Source organism: Podarcis bocagei, assembly GCF_964188305.1.
Source record: "Podarcis bocagei genome assembly, chromosome: 5".
Taxonomy (NCBI): Eukaryota; Metazoa; Chordata; class Lepidosauria; order Squamata; family Lacertidae; genus Podarcis; species Podarcis bocagei.
The window spans coordinates 54,374,879-54,396,855 of NC_138129.1; the positions used below are offsets into that span (position 1 = coordinate 54,374,879).

Below are 21,977 nucleotides of genomic sequence, written 5' to 3' on the forward strand. Positions count from 1 at the left end.
AGCCTTTCACAGCTACTTCCGTGATGCCATGCGCTTTCCCCGCACGCTAACGTCCTGCTACCCGAATATATTATGGACTTCACTTCTTCCTCGTTCGCCCTTATCCCCAGCCATGGCTCTGAAGTCTCTTCATTCTTAAAGCGCCAGGCACTCATTTATTCTCCCAAAGAATTTAAGCCGGTGGAACAAGCAGGCTTTCTGCCACCGAGAAACGCGCAGGCCTGCCTAATATTGCTGATAGGAATTAAAAGAAAAAGCTTTCCGAAACATTTGTATGTCTGTAGTTTTCTCTTTATCAGCGAGCCCAGTGGTGCAAACAGCCCCACCACAGGCTACTTAAATTTTAATAATTATTCTCAGGAATTCATTAGCAACTTTATCTAACCAGACTTTTACATTGCATAAACCAGGCCTAAAGAAATGTAGCCAAAGCAATTTATGCATTCTTCTACAGCAAAATCTAGGTAACTGGGCCAAGCAAACTACCGTATTTTTTGCTCTATAACACAGCACCCGACCATAACACGCACATAGTTTTTAGAGGAGGAAAATCCGTAGGCATGCCACCCGTAGGCATTTCCTCCATAACACGCACAGACATTTCCCCTTACTTTCTAGGAGGAAAAAAGTGAGTGTTGTGTTGCAAAAAAATACGGTAATTTGCAGTGACAGACTCCAGAAAGGCTGCAGTCTTCTGATTCCACCATGCTCTCACTGATTAAAGTGGGTCAACTCTATAGAGTAAATAATTAGGTATTGTCATGTAAACCTTTATGTAAGCCGTACATGACAATAGCTAACTATCAAGAAGTAAAAGAGAAACCAGTCGTGCCCTCCAAAACAGATTTAGGATTAGAATAAATAGCGTTACAGCAAATAATTTTGAACGAGGAAAGAAAAAAAGACAGATAAACTTTGCCTAATCTTTGTTTGCAAATGCAGAAAACTAAAATTGCAAAAACAGCAGCAGCTGCCAGATCCGGTGCTTTATACTCCTTTATGTTGACACAATGCTGACTACATGCGGTTGGCTTTCTTTTGCCATAGAGACAGGCTCCTGTACATTTCTCCCTGTTATTCTGATTCCTGGTGTGTTGTGCAGAGCTAATTAATTTCAGTGGTGTACAATCCATAAAGCTATGAAACATGGGGTGGGAAAATTAGGTTACTGAAAGTAAAGGAGAAATTAATGAGGGAAAGAACTAATATATTATGGCTGCCTGATTAATACAAATATTATTATACATACTGTCACAAACCATAAAGATCAAATGAAGCTAAAAAGAGTGTAATGTGAGATATGCTGTGAAACATGAATTTACAGTATGTGTAGAAGTTAATATAATGCTGCCCCTGCCCCCCAAAAAATGTTCAGCACTTTCTACAGTACTTTCAGCACTCAAAAGTATCTTTCATGGACAGAAATAGCTGTATAATGTAACTGTTCCCTTCAAATGCTGAATCTCCCTTCCTCTCTTTCACACTTCCTTATTCATTGCAAGGCATGATGAGACAGCAGCAACAAGACTCAGCATGAAGAGCAAACCAGAGAATTAGCATAGCAGAAATGATATATAACTTAATTAATATCATTTTGATATCTACTGTATCTTATTTATGGTATATACAGTGTATATGAATTGATACATAACAACTTGTGTGTAAAAATATCAAGTAGGTATGTAAGAAGAGCTGTTCAGGTTGAGACTCAAGGCCAATCTAATCCAGCAATATTTTCCCACACTGGCTAACCAGATGTCAGTGGGAAACTAATCTGTGGTACAAATTTTAGCTGATCTTCTACTATTGTGGCTTTGAGTATGTTCTGTAAATATTTGACCTCCTTGACCAAGGTTGGGGAACCAAAAGCCTATTCGCAGGCTCTGGGACCTCCCTGTCAGGCCACCTCATTACCACTGACTGCCTTTTTAATAGCCTATTTGCAGGGGGTGGGGGATAAGTGTGTATGCTGTGCACATGTGTGCTGTGTACTGTGGGCAGTGCTTTTTTTCTAGGGGAGGAAACGAAGGGGTACATATACCCCTAAACATTTTGTGAATCTTTGTACTTTTGTCCATTTACTGTATTTATTTTTCCCCGATTTGAACTATAGAATGGTAATTTTATTGAGTCCAAATGAGAGCACCCCTAAACGTTTTTGTTTTTTTAAAAAGCACTGGCTGTAGGTAATGAAAAATTAAATCAGTGTGACTCTTACTTCTCAGCCTTCTGCCTATTTCTAGTCCCCTTATCTCAAACATTTCCAGAAATTGGAAGGGACTCAGGCATACAGCCTACCATCACCAGCCCCAACTCACAAGGGTACTGTGGTCACCATTTATAGTCAGTTTAATAACACCAGCTATGCCTGAGCATCACTTGGGGTTAACTTCTGGAATGCCTTCCTTCCCATTGGCTTAATGACCACCTGCTCTGACTTATAGGAGACAGTAGTTAAAGAGTATTTAGAATTTTTAGCTCCTCGGTGTAACTGGAGCATGCATAGACTCATGTCTGTGTAAGCAGATCAGATTAGTATTTATCTTTGAGTAACAGGCTGCAGTTCTTACAGCTGTGAAAAGACTGTGCGATTGCCACCTACTGAGTGGAGGATTCCCTGGGAATATTTTTCAGACCTACCTTTTATAAAGGTAAAGGGACCCCTGACCATTAGGTCCAGTCGTGACCGACTCTGGGGTTGCGCGCTCATCTCGCTCTATAGGCTGAGGGAGCCGGCATTTGTCCGCAGACAGCTTCCGGGTCATGTGGCCAGCATGACTAAGCCGCTTCTGGTGAACCAGAGCAGCGCACGGAAACGCCGTTTACCTTCCCACCGGAGTGGTCCCTATTTATCCACTTGCACTTTGACGTGCTTTCGAACTGCTAGGTTGGCAGGAGCAGGGACCGAGCAATGGGAGCTCACCCCGTCGCGGGGATTCGAACCGCCGACCTTCTGATTGGCAAGTCCTAGGCTCTGTGGTTTAACCCACAGCGCCACCCGCATCCCCTACCTTTTATATGTGTCCTTAAATTCTATTTGTTCTATGCGTTAACCTAAGGTTAACAGATTTTTTTCAATGAATCTGGGGACACTTTTCAACTTCAAATCCGGGGACTGTCCCTGAGAAACGGGGACATATTGTAACCTTATGTTAACCTCAAATATTTGGAGCCCAGCCCTAAGCAGAGTCAGGGAGTGCCACCAAAGACTTCTACATAGGAGCAATCTGCCACTTACCATTCCCAAAATGTTTACAGAGTTCTGCCCAAGTACATTGCAATTCTCAGGGAAGACATGCCTTGAGCAGATGGAGGTGCCAGTTAAATTAAGAAGGGAAGACTGGATCTTCATCTTGTCAGGTTTTGAGGTGCTCCAAGACATAACAAGTTTGGCCTTGAGATAAGGAGTTGGAATGTTCAGTTTACTGGCTCATGGCCAGGAATGTGCAGGTGTCTGGTATAGTTTGTGTAAATGGAACTTGCCCTTGTAGGGATTATTTATGTTTCTTTGAAAGCTAGAGGGAGTAGTTATGGTGATACTGTGGGAACTCTGGTGAAAGGATGGTTATTTTGAGGACTGTAGAGATGTAGTTGGATGTGGATTATTTTTCTTATGGAGAAGTTGAGTTGGGATCTAGCTCATGGGTAGGCAAACTAAGGCCGGAGGGCCGAATCCGACCCAATCGTCTTCTAAATCCGGCCTGCAGACGATCCAGGAATCAGCGTGTTTTTACATGAGTAGAATGTGTGCTTTTATTTAAAATGCATCTCTGGGTTATTTGTGGGGCATAGGAATTTAGTCATATATTTTCCCCCAAAATATAGTCCGGCCCTCCACAAGGTCTGAGGGACAGTGGACCAGCCCCCTGCTGAAAAAGTTTGCTGACCCCTGATCTAGCTAGTACTGTACGAGGATTTATGGGAAAGTGTAGGAAAGTGCAATAATGTTGTTGCCTGTAGATGGCGGCAATATGGCCTTTCATTTTGCCCTTGCAACGCCATTAAACGCGAGGAGGAGGATCCGCTCGTGCGTTGTTTCTTTTAGTACGCAAGGGCGGCAGTTTCGCCTCTGTTCCAAGCCGAGAGACTAAGCGCGACGCACGCGCACCCGGCGGAATTAAAGCAGGGGACAGGAAACGCCCCTTCTCCAGGCGGAGTGTGGATTGAGTTTAGGTTACTGTGAAGAGTGGCTGATTTTGGAGCAAAGCTAGGAAAACGCGAATTGCGTTGGGAAGGCAGAGTCAGTTTCCGCACCCGGGACAATTTTACCAAGCACGTTTTTGTAACGAAACAAAACAGGCTTTGGATTGTGGGAAAGCTTTCTGTAAGAATCTACAAAGGCTGCGAGTCGCGTTTACTGTGTCTGCCGCTTAGAGGTGAAAGTTAATGAGCAACTAGGTTGATACTACAGCCCAAAGTGCCCACCGGGAGCCCCTTGCGACGCCCTCGATTTCCCCCTGCTACTAAAGGGTGAGGCTCTATGGGTTTGTGACAGGCGCGGGACGTGGGAGAAACTCGCGGAAAAGCAAAGTATTGGCGGGGCCGGATGCTTAGAGAAAGGAGGGAGAGTGATTTGTTCACAGGCTTAAAATTCTACAATGGCTTTTAAGAAACTTGGCTTTGTTACACGTGTTTAAAATCTGAGCCTTCTCTTTACAGGGTTGTATTAACTAATGAGAGGTTGCAATAACTTTGTATTGCCTCCGGCATTGCCTTTACCTTGGAGCAACTTGGGTGGGAGGGAAATGGGCACGTGCAACTATATGGTATATTATCTGTTTTGTTTTGAATGTAGTTGCTTGTCTGACATATCCAGTGCAGCACTAAGCAAGCAGCACATCAGCGCAAGATTCCTGCTTGTACAGTGGGATTCCCCCTGCATGCCCCTTCATTTGTTCTGGGGTTTCCCAAACCCTTCAGGGCAGATTTGGGCAAGGTTGAGGCAGATGCAGGGGAAGGAAAGGGAGAGAGATTTCCATTCACACTGATGGGATGTTCATTCAGCACTGCACTGGATACAAGGCTGTGTTAGCTTCTGTGCCACTTTAATCTTGTTTTAATAGGTCTGTGGCGCTATCCACTGTTGCTGACATAATCCACCAACATACACAACCAAGGTCCAGCAAATCCCAAACATAACTGGGGAGCAAAGATAGTGCAACTGCTGCAGGGCTTGCAGGCCCACAGTACCATGTGGTTCCCATTACTGGCTTGGTATGGCTGGAAATGATTTCATATGTTCACACCTCAAACAGCAGCTTTGACTGCTGGACTGTCTGGGACTTGACCTCTCAAATGTCTGGGATATTCTGAAATTAATCCACCAGTTCTAGTGCTGGATGAAAACTGAATCAGCATAGCATGCTACAACAATGTGGTGGATTGCACCCTTATCCATGTATCACCTACTTTAAAATGAGGCTGCATTTTAAATTGCATTTTAACCTGTATTTTAAATTGGGCTTTTTTTTACCTTTTTCTCCCCACCCTCTTTTTCCCCTATTATGTTTTTACAGTGGTGCCTCGCAAGACGAAATTAATCCGTTCCGCGAGTATCTTCGTCTAGCGGTTTTTTCGTCTTGCGAAGCAACCCTATTAGCGGCTTAGTGGATTAGCGCTATTAGCGGTTTAGCGGCTATTAAACGCTTAGCGGCTTAGCTGCTAAAAGGCTATTAAAGGCTTAGCGGCTTAGAAAAAGGGGGGGGAGCGAAAAAAAATCTCAAGACTCGCAAGACATTTTCGTCTTGCGAAGCAAGCCCATAGGGAAATTCGTCCTGCGAAGTGCATTGAAAAACGGAAAACCCTTTCGTCTAGCGGGTTTTCTGTCTTGCGAGGCATTCGCCTTGCAGGGCACCACTGTACTGTGATTTTATTGGTGTTAGCTGCCCTGAGCCTGGCTCTGGCCGGGGAGGGCGGGGTATAAATAAAAATTATTATTATTATTATTATTCCCTATCTTTCAGAATCTCAGAAAATGTTTCACCTTCTACAGCGATGTTGTTTCCAAGTTCCTTCCAAGGTAAAAGTTTCCAAAACAGTTGCATCTTTGTTTGCTTTTAAGTCCTGTCTATATATTGAAACTCTCATTGCTCACTGAAGTGAAAGAAGGCTGCCTTAATATATGTCTGTGGGAATAAATGTTACTTTGCAGCCTTTTAGAGGTGCAAAATTTAAAGAATATACAAGTCTTGCCTAGATGAGTTTCTCATATGTTGGTTCGATTTAACTAGAGATACTGGGTAGTGTTCAGCTAAGTTTTACTCAGAGTCGACCCACTGAAACTAATGAACATGATTAAGTCAATTACTTTAAATGGATTTGTTCTGAGTAAAACTTAGCTGAATCCCTCCCAATATGCATAAATGGTGGTGGGGAACCCTACTCCCTTGGACAAATGGATAAAAAAGTGGAAATATAAATCGCTGTTCATTGCTAACCCTTAGCTGTGGCAGAGGCCCCAATTAAGAACTGAAGCAAAAACAATGAAAAGTCTAATGGCACCTTAAAGACTAAATACATTTTTAATGATACAAGCTTTTATGGACTATGGTCCACTTTATTAGATGCATGAAGCATCCTTCTGAAAAGTATCAAGTACTGTAGTTGGTTCTTTAAGCTACCGCAAGGCTGAGTAATGTCTTTTTGCATTTGTAATTGCAGATGATGTATCTTCAAAGACTTCTGCAACCTGGAAGAAGTAAGGTAGTTGGCTCTCCTGTCCCTTTGGCTGTGCTGCCAAAATCACAGCTGCTTAGGCAGGCATCTGCCAGCATAACCAAGGCACAGGGCTTCCATTCTTCCTGCTGCAGCTGGAAGAAGAAACAACCTCCGGAACCTGAGCCGCGACAGCTGGATTTGTTGCGATATGACATGCCCTCCCTCAAGGACTCTCCAAAGCCTGCTCTGTATTTGGGCATTGCAGGATTAATTCCCTTTGTTTCAGTGCCATTGTTAATGGCTATCCAGAAGGTCTCCTACCCAGAGTTGGTGTTTGCTCAGATTGCATATGGTGCATCTATACTATCTTTCCTAGGAGGGATCAGATGGGGATTTGCTTTGCCAGAAGGCAGTCCTGCCAGTCCTGATTGGATTAATCTGGCTAACAGTGTTGTTCCTTCACTACTTGCCTGGTTTACTTTGCTTTTCAAAGATGACCTCACTCAAGCTGGACTCATGCTTATAATAGGGTTAGGGATAGCCTTGCATTATGATCTTAGTCTTCTTCCCACCTATCCCAAATGGTTTAAAGCCATGAGGGCAGTCCTGACTATAGTAGCCACAGTTTCTCTGATTACCACACTATGTCTTGCAAACATGTATCCAGAGAAACGACTAAGTCGTGATGCAAGTGAAACGAAAGTATTGAAATAAACAACCAAAAATGCATTGGCCTGTCCAATGAGAGGGGACCTCTCTCCTTAACCATTTTCATAATCTGTTTTACATGTTTTCCTCTCTGAAGACTACTGTGAGGGAATGAGAAAAAGTTGGTTGACTTCTCTGCTTATGAACTTATGGCTGAATTTATGGACTGAAAGAACAAGCTCCATGGAAGGGTGGATACTGAAGACCTAAGATGAATTTGCTAATTAGAATTTAGTAGAGATGTATAATGTATCTGCTCTAATGTGCAAAGATGAGTTAGGGCATCTTCTTCCATGGGTAGGTGGCTGAACCACTGCTGTGGAGTACATCTCTCTTCCTGTACAAGAAAATTACTTCTTTGAATGTTATACCAGAGATAAGACTTGTGGAGACTTCTTGATAATGTGGAATGTTCTGATACACACTGAATATTGAAAGAACACCACAAATGTCCAGTTTCAGTGAGAAATGTCAATAGCCATCAAATTCTTGTGGTTTTAAATACTTCTAGGACGCTCAGCTAGAAGGTGTACTAACTGCATTGCTTTTTCCACAGGCTGTTCAACTGCCATCCATCCATTGCTTTTTAAGCTACAAGTTGTATGCTGCTGTTTCTTTATATAGGCTAATTCTTAGTGAGTAAATTTTTTTCCCTTTTCACAATTTTTTAAAACTGCTGTGGGTGAATTATTACTAGCCATAGACAATTATGTTATTTGATTAATACTACAGTTGATAAATGGCAGTAAATCTCTTGTTTTAATGGAACTTGCTTTCTGCTAAATCCTGATCAGTGGGCTGCTAACGCGGAAGCCTGAAATAGCAACCACTAGCTGGTAGTAAGTGTTCAGCCCCTGTGCAAATGTATTGGGATGGATGTTCAGTAAACAGCTCCCCATATTTAGTACTACATAAATGGGACTTCTAGTTAAGGATGGTTAGACTGTGATAAAAGTACACACAAGTCCTGCTTTCCAACACAGTGCATTCCCAGGAAATTGTTAGGCGAGGGTTTGCACAACAAGCTGGTTTTTATTATTTCCTACGGGAATGTTTCTAATCTGTGATTTGTCCAAACTCCCTTCCTGGTTTCTGCCCCAAACTGCTGTAGCCAGCCAGCAAAAGTCAAACAAAGGAAAAAATGATTTGTCCGATTTCTCCTGCTCCAATTTGTCCAATTTCTCCTTAGAAATAGGTAGGGAAGTAGACAAACAATGGCTTTTTGGATATCTGAATCGGCTGTTTATATAACAAGGTTTGGGTATAGTTATTTGGGTTCTGATAACTCAGATTTTGGATAATTAGTGTCCCAATAGCGGGACCTGCATGTATTTTATTTATTTGTTTGTTTATTTATTAGATTTATATGCCACCCTTCATCATAAGATCTCAGGGCAGTTGACAGGATAAAATACAAGGTAAAAATTGATGTAAATATTTAAAACAAAACAACAAAACAATCCCTCCTTCCCACAAACACATTTAAAAGGCTATAGAATATTAATCAACCAAAAGCCTGGTTGAAGAGTTAAGTTTTGTCTGGTGTCTAAAGATGAAGGTGCCAGGTGAAGCTCTGTAGGGAGAGCATTCTACAAATGGGAAGCTACTGAGGAAAAGGCCTGTTCTTGTGTTGCCACCCTCCGAACCCCATGTGGAGGCACACGGAGAAAGGCCTCTGATGAATGCGGAGTCTGGGACAGTACAGTCGAACCTCTACTTACCACCACCTCTTACGGTTGTTCCAAGTCGCGACTGCGGCAAACCTGGAAGTAATCGGTGGGTTTGCTGCTGTTTGCGCATGCGCAGGAACGACAATCGCCATTTGCACATGCGCAAAAGCGGGCAATCGCCGCCTGCGCACAATGGCACCTCTCTCAGCAACCTGTTTCAACCTCCAGATGGACCTTCGGAACAGATTTTGGTCGCAAATAGAGGTTCCACTGTATATGGGAAGCAGTCCTTCATGTATTTTGTGGTCCTGAGCTGTTTAAGGCTTTATAGGTCAAAACCAGCACTCTGAATTGGGACCAGAAGCTAATTGACAGCCAAAGCAGTTGGGCTAGGATCTGTGTAATATACCCCAGTGGCCGCCTGGCAGCCAAATTCTGCACCAGCTGAAGCTTCCAACCCGTCTTTAGAGGCAGCCCTATGTATCAGGCATTGCAGTAATCTAACATAGAGGTTACCAAAGTATAGACAACAGAAGTTAGGGGCACAGATAGGGGTGCAGCTGAGCCACCAGCCAAAGCTGATGGAAGGCACTCTGTGCCATCAAGGCCGCTTGAGCCTCGAGCAACAGCAAAGGATCCAGGAGTACCCGCAAGCTATGTACCTGCTCCTTCAGAGGGAGTGTAACCCCATCCTCTCAGCCATTTGGTCTAAGTTGCCTCAGCCTTCTTTGGATTGAGCTTCAGTTTGTCGGCTGTCATCCAGTGCATTACTGGGGCAAGACATCAGTCCAGCACATCCATTGTCTCACTTGCAGATGCAAAGGAGAAGTAGCGTTGTGTGTCATAAGGCAGGGAACTCTCTTCCACTGACGTGGTAATAGTACTCAGTCATAAATAGTGATGCTTCTCCACAGATGTAACTGTGTATGGGGTAAGGTGCTACAAAGTTGGAAAAGGCATTTATGATATAACAAATGAACTGGTAGGCTACCATCTGATGTTAGATCATTTTGCTACTGCCATTTCCCTCTCTCATCCAATTTCTTTATTGTGCTTGTTTTTATTACTTGTAACTACTTGCTTTACCATGGAAGCACAGGGCATGATGTGGATCCTTTGGAAGTCACACGGGGCAGCCTGTAAGGAAATGTGAAGACAGATTTGTTTTTGGTTTTTAATATTCCAGTTGTCTCCTGTCTTAAACAGTCCTACATAGCTAAGTATGCATATGTGGAACAAAAGCCCAAAGCCAAGGGCAGATTCTTAATACCCAACATGAGCCAGGGAATGAAATATTCTTATCTGTAAGCTGTCTTGAGTCCCATCAGGGAAAGAGGTGGCATATGAATGTATGTATGTATGTATGTATAAATAAATAAATAAATAAGAGTGAGATGTAAACTACTTTCATTTTGTAAGCAAGTTTGACTTACTCCTAAAGGCAATGAACATCTAAAACAAAAGTCCCAAACAAGTATGTAAATAATAGCTCCATCATTTTGTTGCATTTCTCCAACGAAACTAATTTAGGCTATGGAAAGCCAATGTCTGCTCATAAATAAATAATGTAATGGATTTCCATGAGAATAAAACTATTGCTTAGGATCCCCGTTAAGGAGTAATGTGGTTAGGACAATTTCAACCTTCTCCACTTCAAATACAGCAAGTCCAACTGCATTCTGATTGTGTCTTGGCATGTGACGAACAGCAGACAGTTTCCCAAGTGTCAAGGGCAGCAATCAACCATCAACAAACTGGCAGAATCACCCTTGAAATTTATGTTCTACATGGAGAAGCATACGGTTTCAGTAGAGCCTGTGAACAGAAGTTTCTTGGCCAAACTGTCACCATTCCGAGAACGCTTGAAAATCCACTCCCCAATCTTAGTTGTTTTTAAGTGTTCTGTTCTTCAGAGCACCGCCACACCTCCCTCACAGCGGCTGGTGATCATATTAGCAATTTCAGTCCAAGTATCCAAATGCGGATTATAAACTTCCACAGAATCTGATGTTACTGGGGCAGATGAATCATAACTGGCAGTCCTTCCTCCAATGGCGTAAAGGAGGCCATTCACAGTTACAACACATACTCCAGCTCTTGGGACCTTCATTGAAGCAACTTCTACCCATTTCTCCTAATGAATGAAACAAATAAAAAAAAAATGTTTTCTATGTAGTATGTTCCTCTCCAGAGATGTGCTTTAAATCTACAGTTAGCAGGTGTAAATAAACTGTAGGAAGGTCTGTGTTAAACTGACCATTCACCGTATTCTTAGTAGTGGAATTCCAGTTCATCATCATTATGATTTTATTTATTGATATACTGCCCTATACCAGGCATCCCCAAACTCGGCCTTCCAGCTGTTTTGGGACTACAACTCCCATCATCATGTTTAGCCTGGAGAAGAGGAGGTTAAGGGGTGATATGATAGTCATGTTCAAATATAGAAAAGGATGTCACATAGAGTAGGGAGAAAGGTTGTTTTCTGCTGCTCCAGAGAAGCGGACACGGAGCAATGGATCCAAACTACAAGAAAGAAGATTCCACCTAAACATTAGGAAGAACTTCCTGACAGTAAGAGCTGTTCGACAGTGGAATTTGCTGCCAAGGAGTGTGGTGGAGTCTCCTACTTTGGAGGTCTTTAAGCAGAGGCTTGACAACCATATGTCAGGAGTGCTCTGATGGTGTTCCCTGCTTGGCAGGGGGTTGGACTCGATGGCCCTTGTGGTCTATTCCAACTCTATGATTCTATCCCTAGCTAACAGGACCAGTGGTCAGGAATGATGGGAACTGTAGTCCCAAAACAGCTAGAGGGCTGAGTTTGGGGGTGCCTGCCCTATACCCATGGGTTTACTACTACTTTTTACTATTATTGCTGTTGCATTTCTTTTCTATCCTTCCCTCCGAATGAGCCTAAGTACAGAGCCAGGGGGTGGCAATTATTCAAATTAATTCTGAGTAAAAACGAGATTGGGGGCGGGAAAGAAATATTTGCACATTCAAAAGCAAGTGTATCATGGTGTCACAACAGGAAAACAGAAGGACTGTAACCCCCATTAGTTACTACTTGGCATAGTGGCATGAGATTTTATAGTTACTAGCCTACTTATTACCTGGGAAGTAGGACCCTTAGGCTATATATAGACATAAGAACCTCCAGCAGCAGGTGAAAGTTTCTGCTGTGGGAGGAGCTTTACTTCCCCCTCTCTCCCTGCTTAGTATGTTTATCTATTTAAAGCCCCCCCCCCCCCCCCGGAAGCAATCTGGTTTTCTCAGACTTAAAATATTGCTCTGGACACTTTGCACAGATGAGTGGCTTCATGGCTGCCACAAGAACCAGTCAATTAATACGCTACCTAGTTGGCTTCTTATGAAAACAGTGAAAACTGGATATTCCTGAACGTCATTCAGTTGAGAAGTCTAAGTATAGGCCAACATCAGGTTCATTGCTTTAACTATGTGCATCTGAACATAACCTTACACACACACACACGACTTCAGCTGCATTGGGGGACTGGTGAACACATTACTGACAACTTCATTTCTTTGTACCTATCAATGAGACAAACTACTGCAAACCAACATAAACAACGAATACACCTTGGAATCTGATTTGTGGGAACTGAAACCTACCTCTTCAAAGGAGTATTTCTCAACACTTGGAAGAGCATCTTCAGACTCATTTAATCCTCCAATAGCATAGATACAGTCATTCAGAGCAGCCACACCCAGATATGCCCTTCTGGTGCCCATTTCAGGGAGTGCAGACCAGCGCTTAGATATTGGATCATAGGCATCGACAGAACACAGTTCTATTCCTTCATTACTGATGCCCCCAACAATATAAATTAAACCTGGAAATGCAAGGAATTTCTATTATACCTATGCCACACCAGCACTGTTGGCATTCAAGGATTTCTAGAAAACATGCACTATGGACTGTAATCTGCAGTCTAGTAATTCCCAAGAATTTCAATGGTCTTCCTTATTAGGACTGTTCTTGAATGAGTGGGTTGTGGATTGCAGTTTGAAGTTGCTTTCTAAACTATCAGCTCTTTTGCACAATGCAACAAAATTGGTGCACATAGTTTGCTCAATGCCCTTCAAGATAACACACCACTTGTTAGGTTATCAATTTTTCCAAATGCTCACCTCAATTCTATGCATGCCTACTCAGAAGTAAGTTAAATTCAAATGGGACTTGAGGTAAGTGTGTATACTACAAGCAGCCTTCCATGTCTCTCTACCTGGCCCCTAGAACACTCCACAAGCCTTGAAGTATCCTGGAACCAATTTAAGGGCCTTGTAAATTAATACAAGAACCAGGAACCTGACCTGATAGCCTATGGGCTAGCTAGTGCAAGCTTTTGAGCACCTGAGTTACGTGCTGCCGATAGTCTGTCCCCATCCGCAATCTAGCTGCAAGGTTTACCACAAGTTGGAGTGCCAAACCAGCCCAATGGTAGTCTGTGACAGTATTAACAGTAAGCAACAATTATTCAAATACAGTGGTACCTCTGGATACGAACGGGATCCGTTCTGGACCCCCGTTTGCATCCTGAAGTGAACGCAGGTCGCGATTCGCCGCTTCCACGCATGCGCGTGACGTCATTTTGACCGTCTGTGCATGCGCGAGCGGCGAAACCTGGACGTAACGGGTTCCGTTACTTCCAGGGCACCGCAGAGCGCAACCTGAAAGAGCTCAACCTGAAGCATATTTAACCCGAGGTATGACTGTATCCAAGTCCACTCACCTTGCATTTCACAGCACCCAAAATTGTAGCGCGGCACAGCCATGCTGCCCACCACTTCCCAGCTATTCTCTTCAGGATCAAAACGTTCAATCGAGGTGCCAATCTCTGCTCCAACCCAGCCTCCTGAAAACCAGAGTAAGTTTGAAGGCAAGGAAGAGAAAACATTGTTAATATTTCTATCTCCTTGAAGCAGCTACAATGGCAGCTGAGCCAAAAAGGCTGTCTAATGTAAAGGTGGCTAGGGCTGAAGAAGTTGGAACCCAACATCTGGGTACATATATGTATCTACAAAGCCTACAGGCTGTCCGGGGCTGTATTACTGAAGCCTGATTTTCTGCAGCAGTAAACTATTTTGGACCATAAGCTGCCTCTGTGTGGTGACAGTAACTGGGGGCAACTTCTGCTGCATGAGTTATCTCACTATCTCTGTTAGCAACAGCTAGCGTTGAACCCCCCCCCCCAAATGCGGAAGGGGCTGAGCCAGCATAGGATCCATTGGATCCTGAGCCAACCCTGCTGCTATCACATGATAACAATTTGCCCAATCCAGGCATCTTCACTGAGCCAAGATTTATTCTTGCACATTTTCCCTTGTCCCCTCAGGGCTTTTTTCCTGCATTTCTACTTTCCAGGGCTATAGATGTAGCACTGGCTGCACCACCCCATCAAGCCCTGCTGCTGCAAGCCAGAGGACACGATTGCAGCTTACTGGTAATTTCTCTGCAAACTGTCTGGAGATTCCAACAGGACAGCAAGCAAGTTGTAGGCAAGGCAGCTCTCAGCTACGTCACCAACAAATATTCCAGGCTTTGGAATCTTCAAGAATTTACTGAAGGAGAACGTTTGCGTTTGGCTACTGAAAAACCTAGCAGTTCGAAAGCACGAAGTGTAAGTAGATAAATAGGTACCACTACGGCGGGAAGGTAAACGGCATTTCCGTGCGCTGCTCTGGTTCACCAGAAGCAGCTTAGTCATGCTGGCCACATGACCCGGAAGCTGTACGCTGGCTCCCTTGGCCAATAAAGTGAGATGAGCGCCGCAACCCCAGAGTCGGTCACGACTGGACCTAATGGTCAGGGGTCCCTTTACCTTTTTACTGAAAAAAAGGATACTTTACCAGAGAAGCTACTAGTTAGTTGCTACCATACACGTTTGGGAGTTATTCCTATTTTCTACAGTATACAACACTAATGAAACTCTGCCCCTAGCTTAAGGAGGTAATGGATTCTGTAGAGTCAAAGGACTTGCCAAAAGCATAGATGGTACCATAACAAGCACACACTCCAAGTCCACAGCGAGGATGGTTCATAGATGCTACAGCTGCCCACTGTTTAGTAATAGGATCGTAACGTTCGGTACAATCAAATATCATAGAGTCTTTTTCACCTTAGAAGAGAGATGAGAACATAGAGAAGTTAAAACATCTTTTGTATGCTATCTCTTCAATATATCGATCAACTAATAGCAGAATAGTTCATCCATTGAGCATCTTAGCATAGTTGCAAGATGCAATGCTTCATTTCTGAAGCCAAAGTTCTTCTCCTTCCCCCAATGCCCAATTTCTAAATGAGTTCTCTGATGCACAGGTTCCACCAGTCAAAACTGGTATGACTTTATCTCCAAAATACAAGTTATCCAGCATACTGTAAAGGAAAATGTAAATCATATCATCTTCTTTAGGTAATATGCAATAATTAAATTTCTGCAAAATTTTAACTACCGAAAGGTTTGAGGAAGAAATGGCAAAAGGAAGAAAAGCATGCAGCAGGAACAGCAATGGCAGGATGTTAATTAATAGGACAGTGAGTATCCTGGAAGCACAGGATGGAATGCTTCAACAGTTAACAGTATTTACAAAACTTTTCATTTCACACAGCAGAAGTCTGTATACTACAGATGCACTTAGAGTTTTCACTTTTGGCAGGAACTTTACCACATCCTTAACAAGTATAACTAAGATAAGGCACAGCTCCACTTTTGGATGCAATGCCTCCTATGAGTGCCTGGTGTTCCAGTTTATAAATGAAAACACTTTGCATGCAGAAGATTCCTGGTTCAAATCTCTGGTACCTCCTGTTGAAATGATGAGGTAGCAGGTGATGTGAAAGACCTCTCTCCACCTGAAAGTCTGGAGAACTAGAGTGGAACTGGACTAGGTGGACAAATAGTCTGACCTAGTATGTAAGGCAGCTCCCTACATTTCCTTAAACCTACAAAAAACAGCTGCCATTGAATGACAACAAGCAATTGTATTTTTAGTAGTAGTGGCTGTAGAACAGGAAAGAAGATCATTTGAAGCATCTACGTTTATTTGGCAACACAGAAAGTTCTAGTAGGTTTCATAGTTGTTTATATGCATATATAAATAAAACAGGGACCATTTAATGCAAAACTATGGTTTAGTGCTATGTGGATCAGAATGAAGGAGCTGAGAACTAGCTCACACACTCAGCACCCTCCACCCCCAATGCAGTAAGGAGATGTCATTCTGCTAAGTTTAATTTAACTTTTACAGAATCCTGTCTTAGTGTAATGTCTGAATCAGGGATCCTGATTTAAAACAAACTTAAGATTTGTAATATGCTAATTCCAAACCACAGTTACAAAACCAGATAATTAGAATTTGTTTTAAGCCAGGACCTAAACTCCACGGGAGAAGCACTCAAGCTCGATGCATCACTCAAGCTCATCCATATAGCACTAAACCATGGTTTGTGTGTGTACTACGCAAGTCTGAGAGATGATAATACAAAAATATGTAGGCTTCAGGAAGGTGAAAGCAAATGCGATCAAAGTTTTTTCTTCCTCTTGCTCCTGCCACCCTGAAAGAAGTAAAGGGGCTCACTCAGCCTCCTCCAGAAAAAAGAGATCTTCAGTGGTGGAAGGTACAATGGGACACTGAGAAAAGTCATTGATCATTTTACTTTGATAACCCTATATGTGAGTGGAACTACATCTGTGTGTTTGACTACATACCTATGAATGTCTGCAATATGTTAGCAAGACAATGAATGGGTTTATGTCTGCATGGTGCAAGGACTGGAGAAGTCTGGGGAAATGGACTGTACCAGAGTCCCCAAACCCCGGGAATCCCAAACGGCAAGGCCCAGATATTCTCCCTGTCAAACTCAGGACGTCATTGTAAACTTTTGTATACTGTGGCTTTAGAATGCTACATCTTGTCTCTGGGCGAGTTCCTTCCACTAAGTGAATAATAAGAAAGACCTGTGGCAAGTACTAAAGAACAGCCTATCCCCCACCCCCAGAAATGGAATTCTTTGCCCTTACCTCCAATAGCATAGATCATTCCTCCGACTACTGCAACTCCCAGCCCATTTCGAGCCTGGTGCAAAGAAGACACAGTAGTCCAGTACTGACTGAAAGTGTCAAAACGCTCCACACAACTGAGAGCTCTGCTGTCACTCCAACGGCCTCCCTGCAAGCGAGTATATCCACCTATTCAAAAAACAGAGATGGCAGGCACCATTAGCAGCTCCACAAGCTCTTCTCGTGCAGCGTTTCTCCAGCAGTTCAGGTTCTGAAGAGAAATGAAATGCTAATGAGGAGACAGGATTCCTACCTACTGCATACAGGTACTTCCTGGCTTTCCTCCTGGGACGCGCCTTTGCCGCCTGCAGGAAACTGCTAACCTTGCTCTCCTTTGGAGATTTACACACTTCGCAGTATTCTTTTAACAGGGTTTGAAGGGCCACTCGAAGGCTGAAATCAGGAACCCCTTGAGAAGACAAAAGCGTGGGACAATCAGTGATAGTCAATCTACAGCTAAACCAGGTGGATGTGTAGTTTTTAGCAATTACATTGTTACCGATTTATTGCAAGGCTTGGAAACCTCAGGTCGGGGGCCAAATGCAGTCCTGCCTGCCTGACCCTTGGGACTCTCCCCAGACCATCTATTCTTCCCCAGACCCACCATCTCTCCAGGACACATCCCTCACTGCCTTTGGATCACACTCTCTTTAGGTGCTTTTGAGTGGCTAGAATGTGTCTTTGAACTCTGATAATGACTCATGCTTACCTGGATGGAAGACAGAGAGATGTTTAAGTGTGTGTGTAGAAACTAGGTGTGTAGAAAAGGTAAAATTGAAATTACTTCCTCTACCAACTTTTCCCTCCAGCCCCATCTATCACTGGTATGTGGACCCCAGAAGGGAATGTGGCAATGTGGCCCTTGGGCAGAAAAATGTTTCCCGCTACTGATTTATTGGATTTGCAGTTTGCCCCCAGCCAAAGAGCTCAGCATAGGTCACAGCACATTTTTAAAAAAATCAATAACCTCATATACTAAAATACATCATTTTCCTCCTGTTTCCTTAACCCCAACCATTAAGAGCCAATATAGGTACAGCAAAATGCCTCGTAGCCCTGCTGGGAAATATCCAGGCTCAGATTTTGTTCAATCTATAGGGCAGAAAGAAGTTCCCCAGACTCCTAATGCTGTCTACATTAATGGTTCTCATCAACAGCCTTTGTGAATACAAGCCAGTCCAGATTAAAAAGTATAAAGGCTCTATGTTGAACTACAGTCTTCACCCTTTCCTTTGATACATAAACCACTTCTTCACCTAGAAGTATGGACACCTGAAGTTAGGCACATACTCATCCACACCCCATCCTGCAGAAGTTTTCAGCCTTACCAAACTGTCAGTATTTGGGGTTTTCTGGGAGATGGGAGCATATTTTGTGGGAATGAGGGAGTTTGTTGCTGTTGTTTCTTTGTATAGTTATTTTATATCTTTTCATGATTTATGTGGAAATTGTTCTGTTTGGTCGTGTACTTTCTAATGTTTTATGACTACTTTTGTTATGTTGTAGTTATTTCCCTCCCCCATGTTGTTAGCTGCCTTGAACATGGTTTGAACTGTGAAAAGGCGGCATACAAATAAAATTATGTATGTGTGTGTGTGTGTGTGTGTGTGTGTGTGTGTGTATCCAATGTTTCCCTGCCTGTTAGAAGTGAAATGCCACCATGTTCTGCCTCATGTTTCAGGTCTTTTTAATGGATCTTAAACCAGAGCCTAGGACTTGCCAATCAGAAGGTCGGCATTTCGAATCCCCGTGACAGGGTGAGCTCCCATTGCTCGGTCCCTGCTCCTGCCAACCTAGCAGTTCGAAAGCACGTCAAAGTGCAAGTAGATAAATAGGTACCACTCTGGCAGGAAGGTAAACGGCATTTCCGTGTGCTGCTCTGGTTCACCAGAAGCAGCTTAGTCATGCTGGCCACATGACCTGGAAGCTGTACTCCGGCTCCCTCGGCCAGTAAAGCGAGATGAGCGCTGCAACCCCAGAGTCATCTGCGACTGGACTTAACGGTCAGGGGTCTCTTTACCTTACCCAGTATTACCCACAGCTGCAAACTTCCAAAACGATTTTCAGCTTTATCACAGGCCCCAATCTGGCAGGTGCTATATGTAATAGTGATTCCAGGCCTAAATGCTAATGAGAGGTTTTGGAGCTCTGCTGGGATGCCAGTGTTTCTAGTTGTTAGGGCTTCACAAAATTAGTCCAAAGAGCCCACAATGGGTCATTGAGTGATGTGAAAAGATATACAGATTTAGATACAGAGTTGTAGTACAGACACACACTACCCTACTCTGAGTTACCTTCTATGTATTTCAAGAGTCTTTGTGGGGGTAACAGCGGAAATCGAACTGTATCCAGTATTTCCACCACATGTTTCTTTCTTCTCCCCAGGTCCTTCAGAATCCATTGCATTGCAGCTATGAAAACCTGGTACTCATCTTCTATGCTCAGTTCCTCACTTCGCAAGATCTTAATGAGCTGGTCCTTTGTCAGAGCCAGGAATTCCTCTCCGTCCTGGATGTCCAGGAAATGGGCATGGATGTAATTCTCTGTGAATTCTAGCAGATCGTGACAGGCAATTTGCTCGGAGAACTGGAAGAGTCCAATGCAGTTTGAAGGATCAATCTGCCCCTTCAGAAATTCACAGCAAAGGTCTACAACTTCTGTGAGTTGAAACATGTCTGCTGCCACAATCAACTCCTGGACATTACTTTCACCAATGCTGACTATGCCTAAATGAACAACAGATAACTATTTCAGCTGGTATGAAATCTTGCCAATACAATAGCATACAATTTGACCACAAATTTGTGAATGTCCCTTGAATGATACTACTGGAGTACATTATTGCCACGTTATTAATATCTTAGGGGGAGTATCATCAGCCATTAAAATAATTAACTGATCAGGAAACGTTACAGCACAGGCACCCTTTTTAGCAAACCAAATAGCACAGATTGAATGTTTTCCCCCACCCCACTAAACGGATGATAAAACAGCTAATGCTATGGTAATTAGCTGGCTCTGTTCATAAAGAATTGCAAATGTGTCTCAATTATAACTTCAGACTGGGAACATAGACATTGACAAGACTAAATGTTCCTCCTTAACCCTCCCCAAATCCCAGCACATAGTCAGCATGACAGAGAAAACTAGATTAGAAGCCCTCTACCTCACATTTTATTTTTTCATGCAGAGTGAACTTTTCTTATGGATGAACATTCAGTCAAGGGAGCTCCTCATATGAACTCTGAAGTGTTACAATTCAGACCAATGAAGACCCTGTGACATAATTTGGGGGATGCCTGTGATGTAGTCAGTGACAAGTTATAAAACAGTACATACATTTGATTCACAAGCTCCAGGATACTATGGCATTGTCAAGAAGCATAACAAGGTCTTAAAAATGTTTTAGAAATGGAGTCTACCTGTGTAAATGAAGTCCAGCAGGATCTGAAAGATGTCAGCCTCCACACCTAGGATCCGTACAACATCCTTTGAAGACTCTTTCATCCCTCCTGCAAACAGAGCTGCAAAATAAGGACTGCTTGCAGCCAAGACAAGCCGGTGGACTTTAAATACTTCTTCACCAACCTGGAGCTGCACATCACAGAAGTGCTGCCCACATCTCATCTTGTTGATCTGGGCCAGTATAAGACGAGCATGCCTATCTGCCAAGAAGGGGAATTCGCTGGTGTTGGAACAAGGCACACAAGCCATGGCAGGATCACAGAGAAATGGAGTGAGTGATGCCCATCATCCCCCAATGACGATCTAGGAAGGACAAGAAACCCTTTGAAAATTAAATATCTAATGACAGGGTTAGTAATGAACCTAATTGTGAGTGACAATAACATTTCCCCCTTTAATAAGCTAAGGACACTTCCAGGTCTGATCAGCCCGGATTTCAGTTTTGGTCCCCACAGGTAATAAATCCTGTTGATTTCAATCAGATTTATTTCCAAATAAGCCTGTTTAGGGGTGCAACCCTAATTTAATTTCACCAAAAGGAACATGACAGGCACAACACAAACAACCGTATCTGTTGAGGTACAGTACTAAGAAGGCCTGAGAATGAAATCTCTATTCATTTTACCTGCATCACTCCAGGAAAATAGATTGGGACCTTGTCACATCCTCAGCACGACAATCAGAACAGGAATACGGAATTAGGAAAAGAAGAAGCGGTCTGGGTGGCATTACTGAAACGGACGCTCGGTAAGGGAGCACAATATTCATGGAATTGGCACTTTGCACACGCTCAGAGACAAGCTTCTGTTTCTATGTCCCTATGCTCAACTACAGTTCGAATTAAGCTAATCGGCACTCAGGTCTAAAACAAGGGAAGGCTGATGCAGCGCGAGAACTTAATAAATCTATTGCATCCAATACTTAAAATTAACAGTCGGGGCGGGAGGCGGGGACTGTGAGCTATCAAAACACGGGATTGCCTCGCCTGTTCATTTGCGCGCAACGGACTCTAGACACTACCTTCTTCTTCTTTTCCACTCAGCCATTCATGGTCCTTCCCCGATTTCCCAACAACTTTTGCGTCCGCCCGCCCCGAACCCCCTCCCGGCCTTTCCGGCACCAGAGAAAGCTGTGAAGCAGCGTCCATTCAACGCTCTCCGGGACGGGAGGTACCACTGCGCATGTCTCGGGGAGCCGGAGAAGGGGAGGAGAAGGAAGGCGACTCTTGGCGCTTGCGCATTATAGACTGTGAAGGCCTTTGCCCGTAATAGAAGGAGAGAGTCGAAGAGAGAATGTGCGGGAGAGAACGGTGCGCGCGCGAAAGAGAGACACCCATTCGTTAGCGAGGCAGGATGAGCCTCTCAGAGCAGGCAGGATGGAGCAAAGCCGGGCTCGC

The 21,977-nt window shown here is 43.5% G+C and overlaps 2 protein-coding genes across 6 annotated transcripts in view; one reads left to right on the forward strand and one right to left on the reverse strand.

Moving 5' to 3' along the window:
- TMEM69 (transmembrane protein 69) overlaps positions 1-10,392 on the forward strand; it is a 38,688-nt gene extending 28,296 nt beyond the window's left edge. The window contains exons 1-3 of one of the 4 annotated variants that reach the window (XM_081193248.1): positions 215-272; positions 5,964-6,019; positions 6,661-10,392. In XM_081193248.1, the coding sequence (XP_081049374.1) occupies positions 5,975-6,019; positions 6,661-7,371 (756 nt within the window). In that variant the 5' untranslated portion in view covers positions 215-272; positions 5,964-5,974 and the 3' untranslated portion in view covers positions 7,372-10,392. Of the gene's footprint in view, positions 1-214; positions 273-4,053; positions 4,471-5,963; positions 6,020-6,660 lie in introns of those variants that run through there. The other 3 variants (XM_081193247.1, XM_081193245.1, XM_081193246.1) reach the window with 3 other exon arrangements.
- Positions 10,196-21,762, reverse strand: IPP (intracisternal A particle-promoted polypeptide). Of its 2 annotated transcripts, none has more exons than XM_081193177.1 (9): positions 21,602-21,762; positions 20,539-20,884; positions 19,411-19,842; positions 17,370-17,525; positions 17,078-17,245; positions 15,038-15,175; positions 13,790-13,912; positions 12,669-12,889; positions 10,196-11,169 (listed from the first exon to the last, which is right to left on the reverse strand). In XM_081193177.1, the coding sequence occupies exons 2-9, from the start codon at positions 20,828-20,830 to the stop codon at positions 10,945-10,947; spliced, it is 1,755 nt and encodes a 584-aa protein (XP_081049303.1). In that variant the 5' UTR covers positions 20,831-20,884; positions 21,602-21,762; the 3' UTR covers positions 10,196-10,944. The 2 variants fall into 2 exon arrangements, with proteins under 2 accessions (XP_081049303.1, XP_081049304.1); XM_081193178.1 differs by lacking the exon at positions 21,602-21,762 and adding an exon at positions 21,207-21,595.
- Positions 21,763-21,977: the final 215 nt, after the last annotated feature.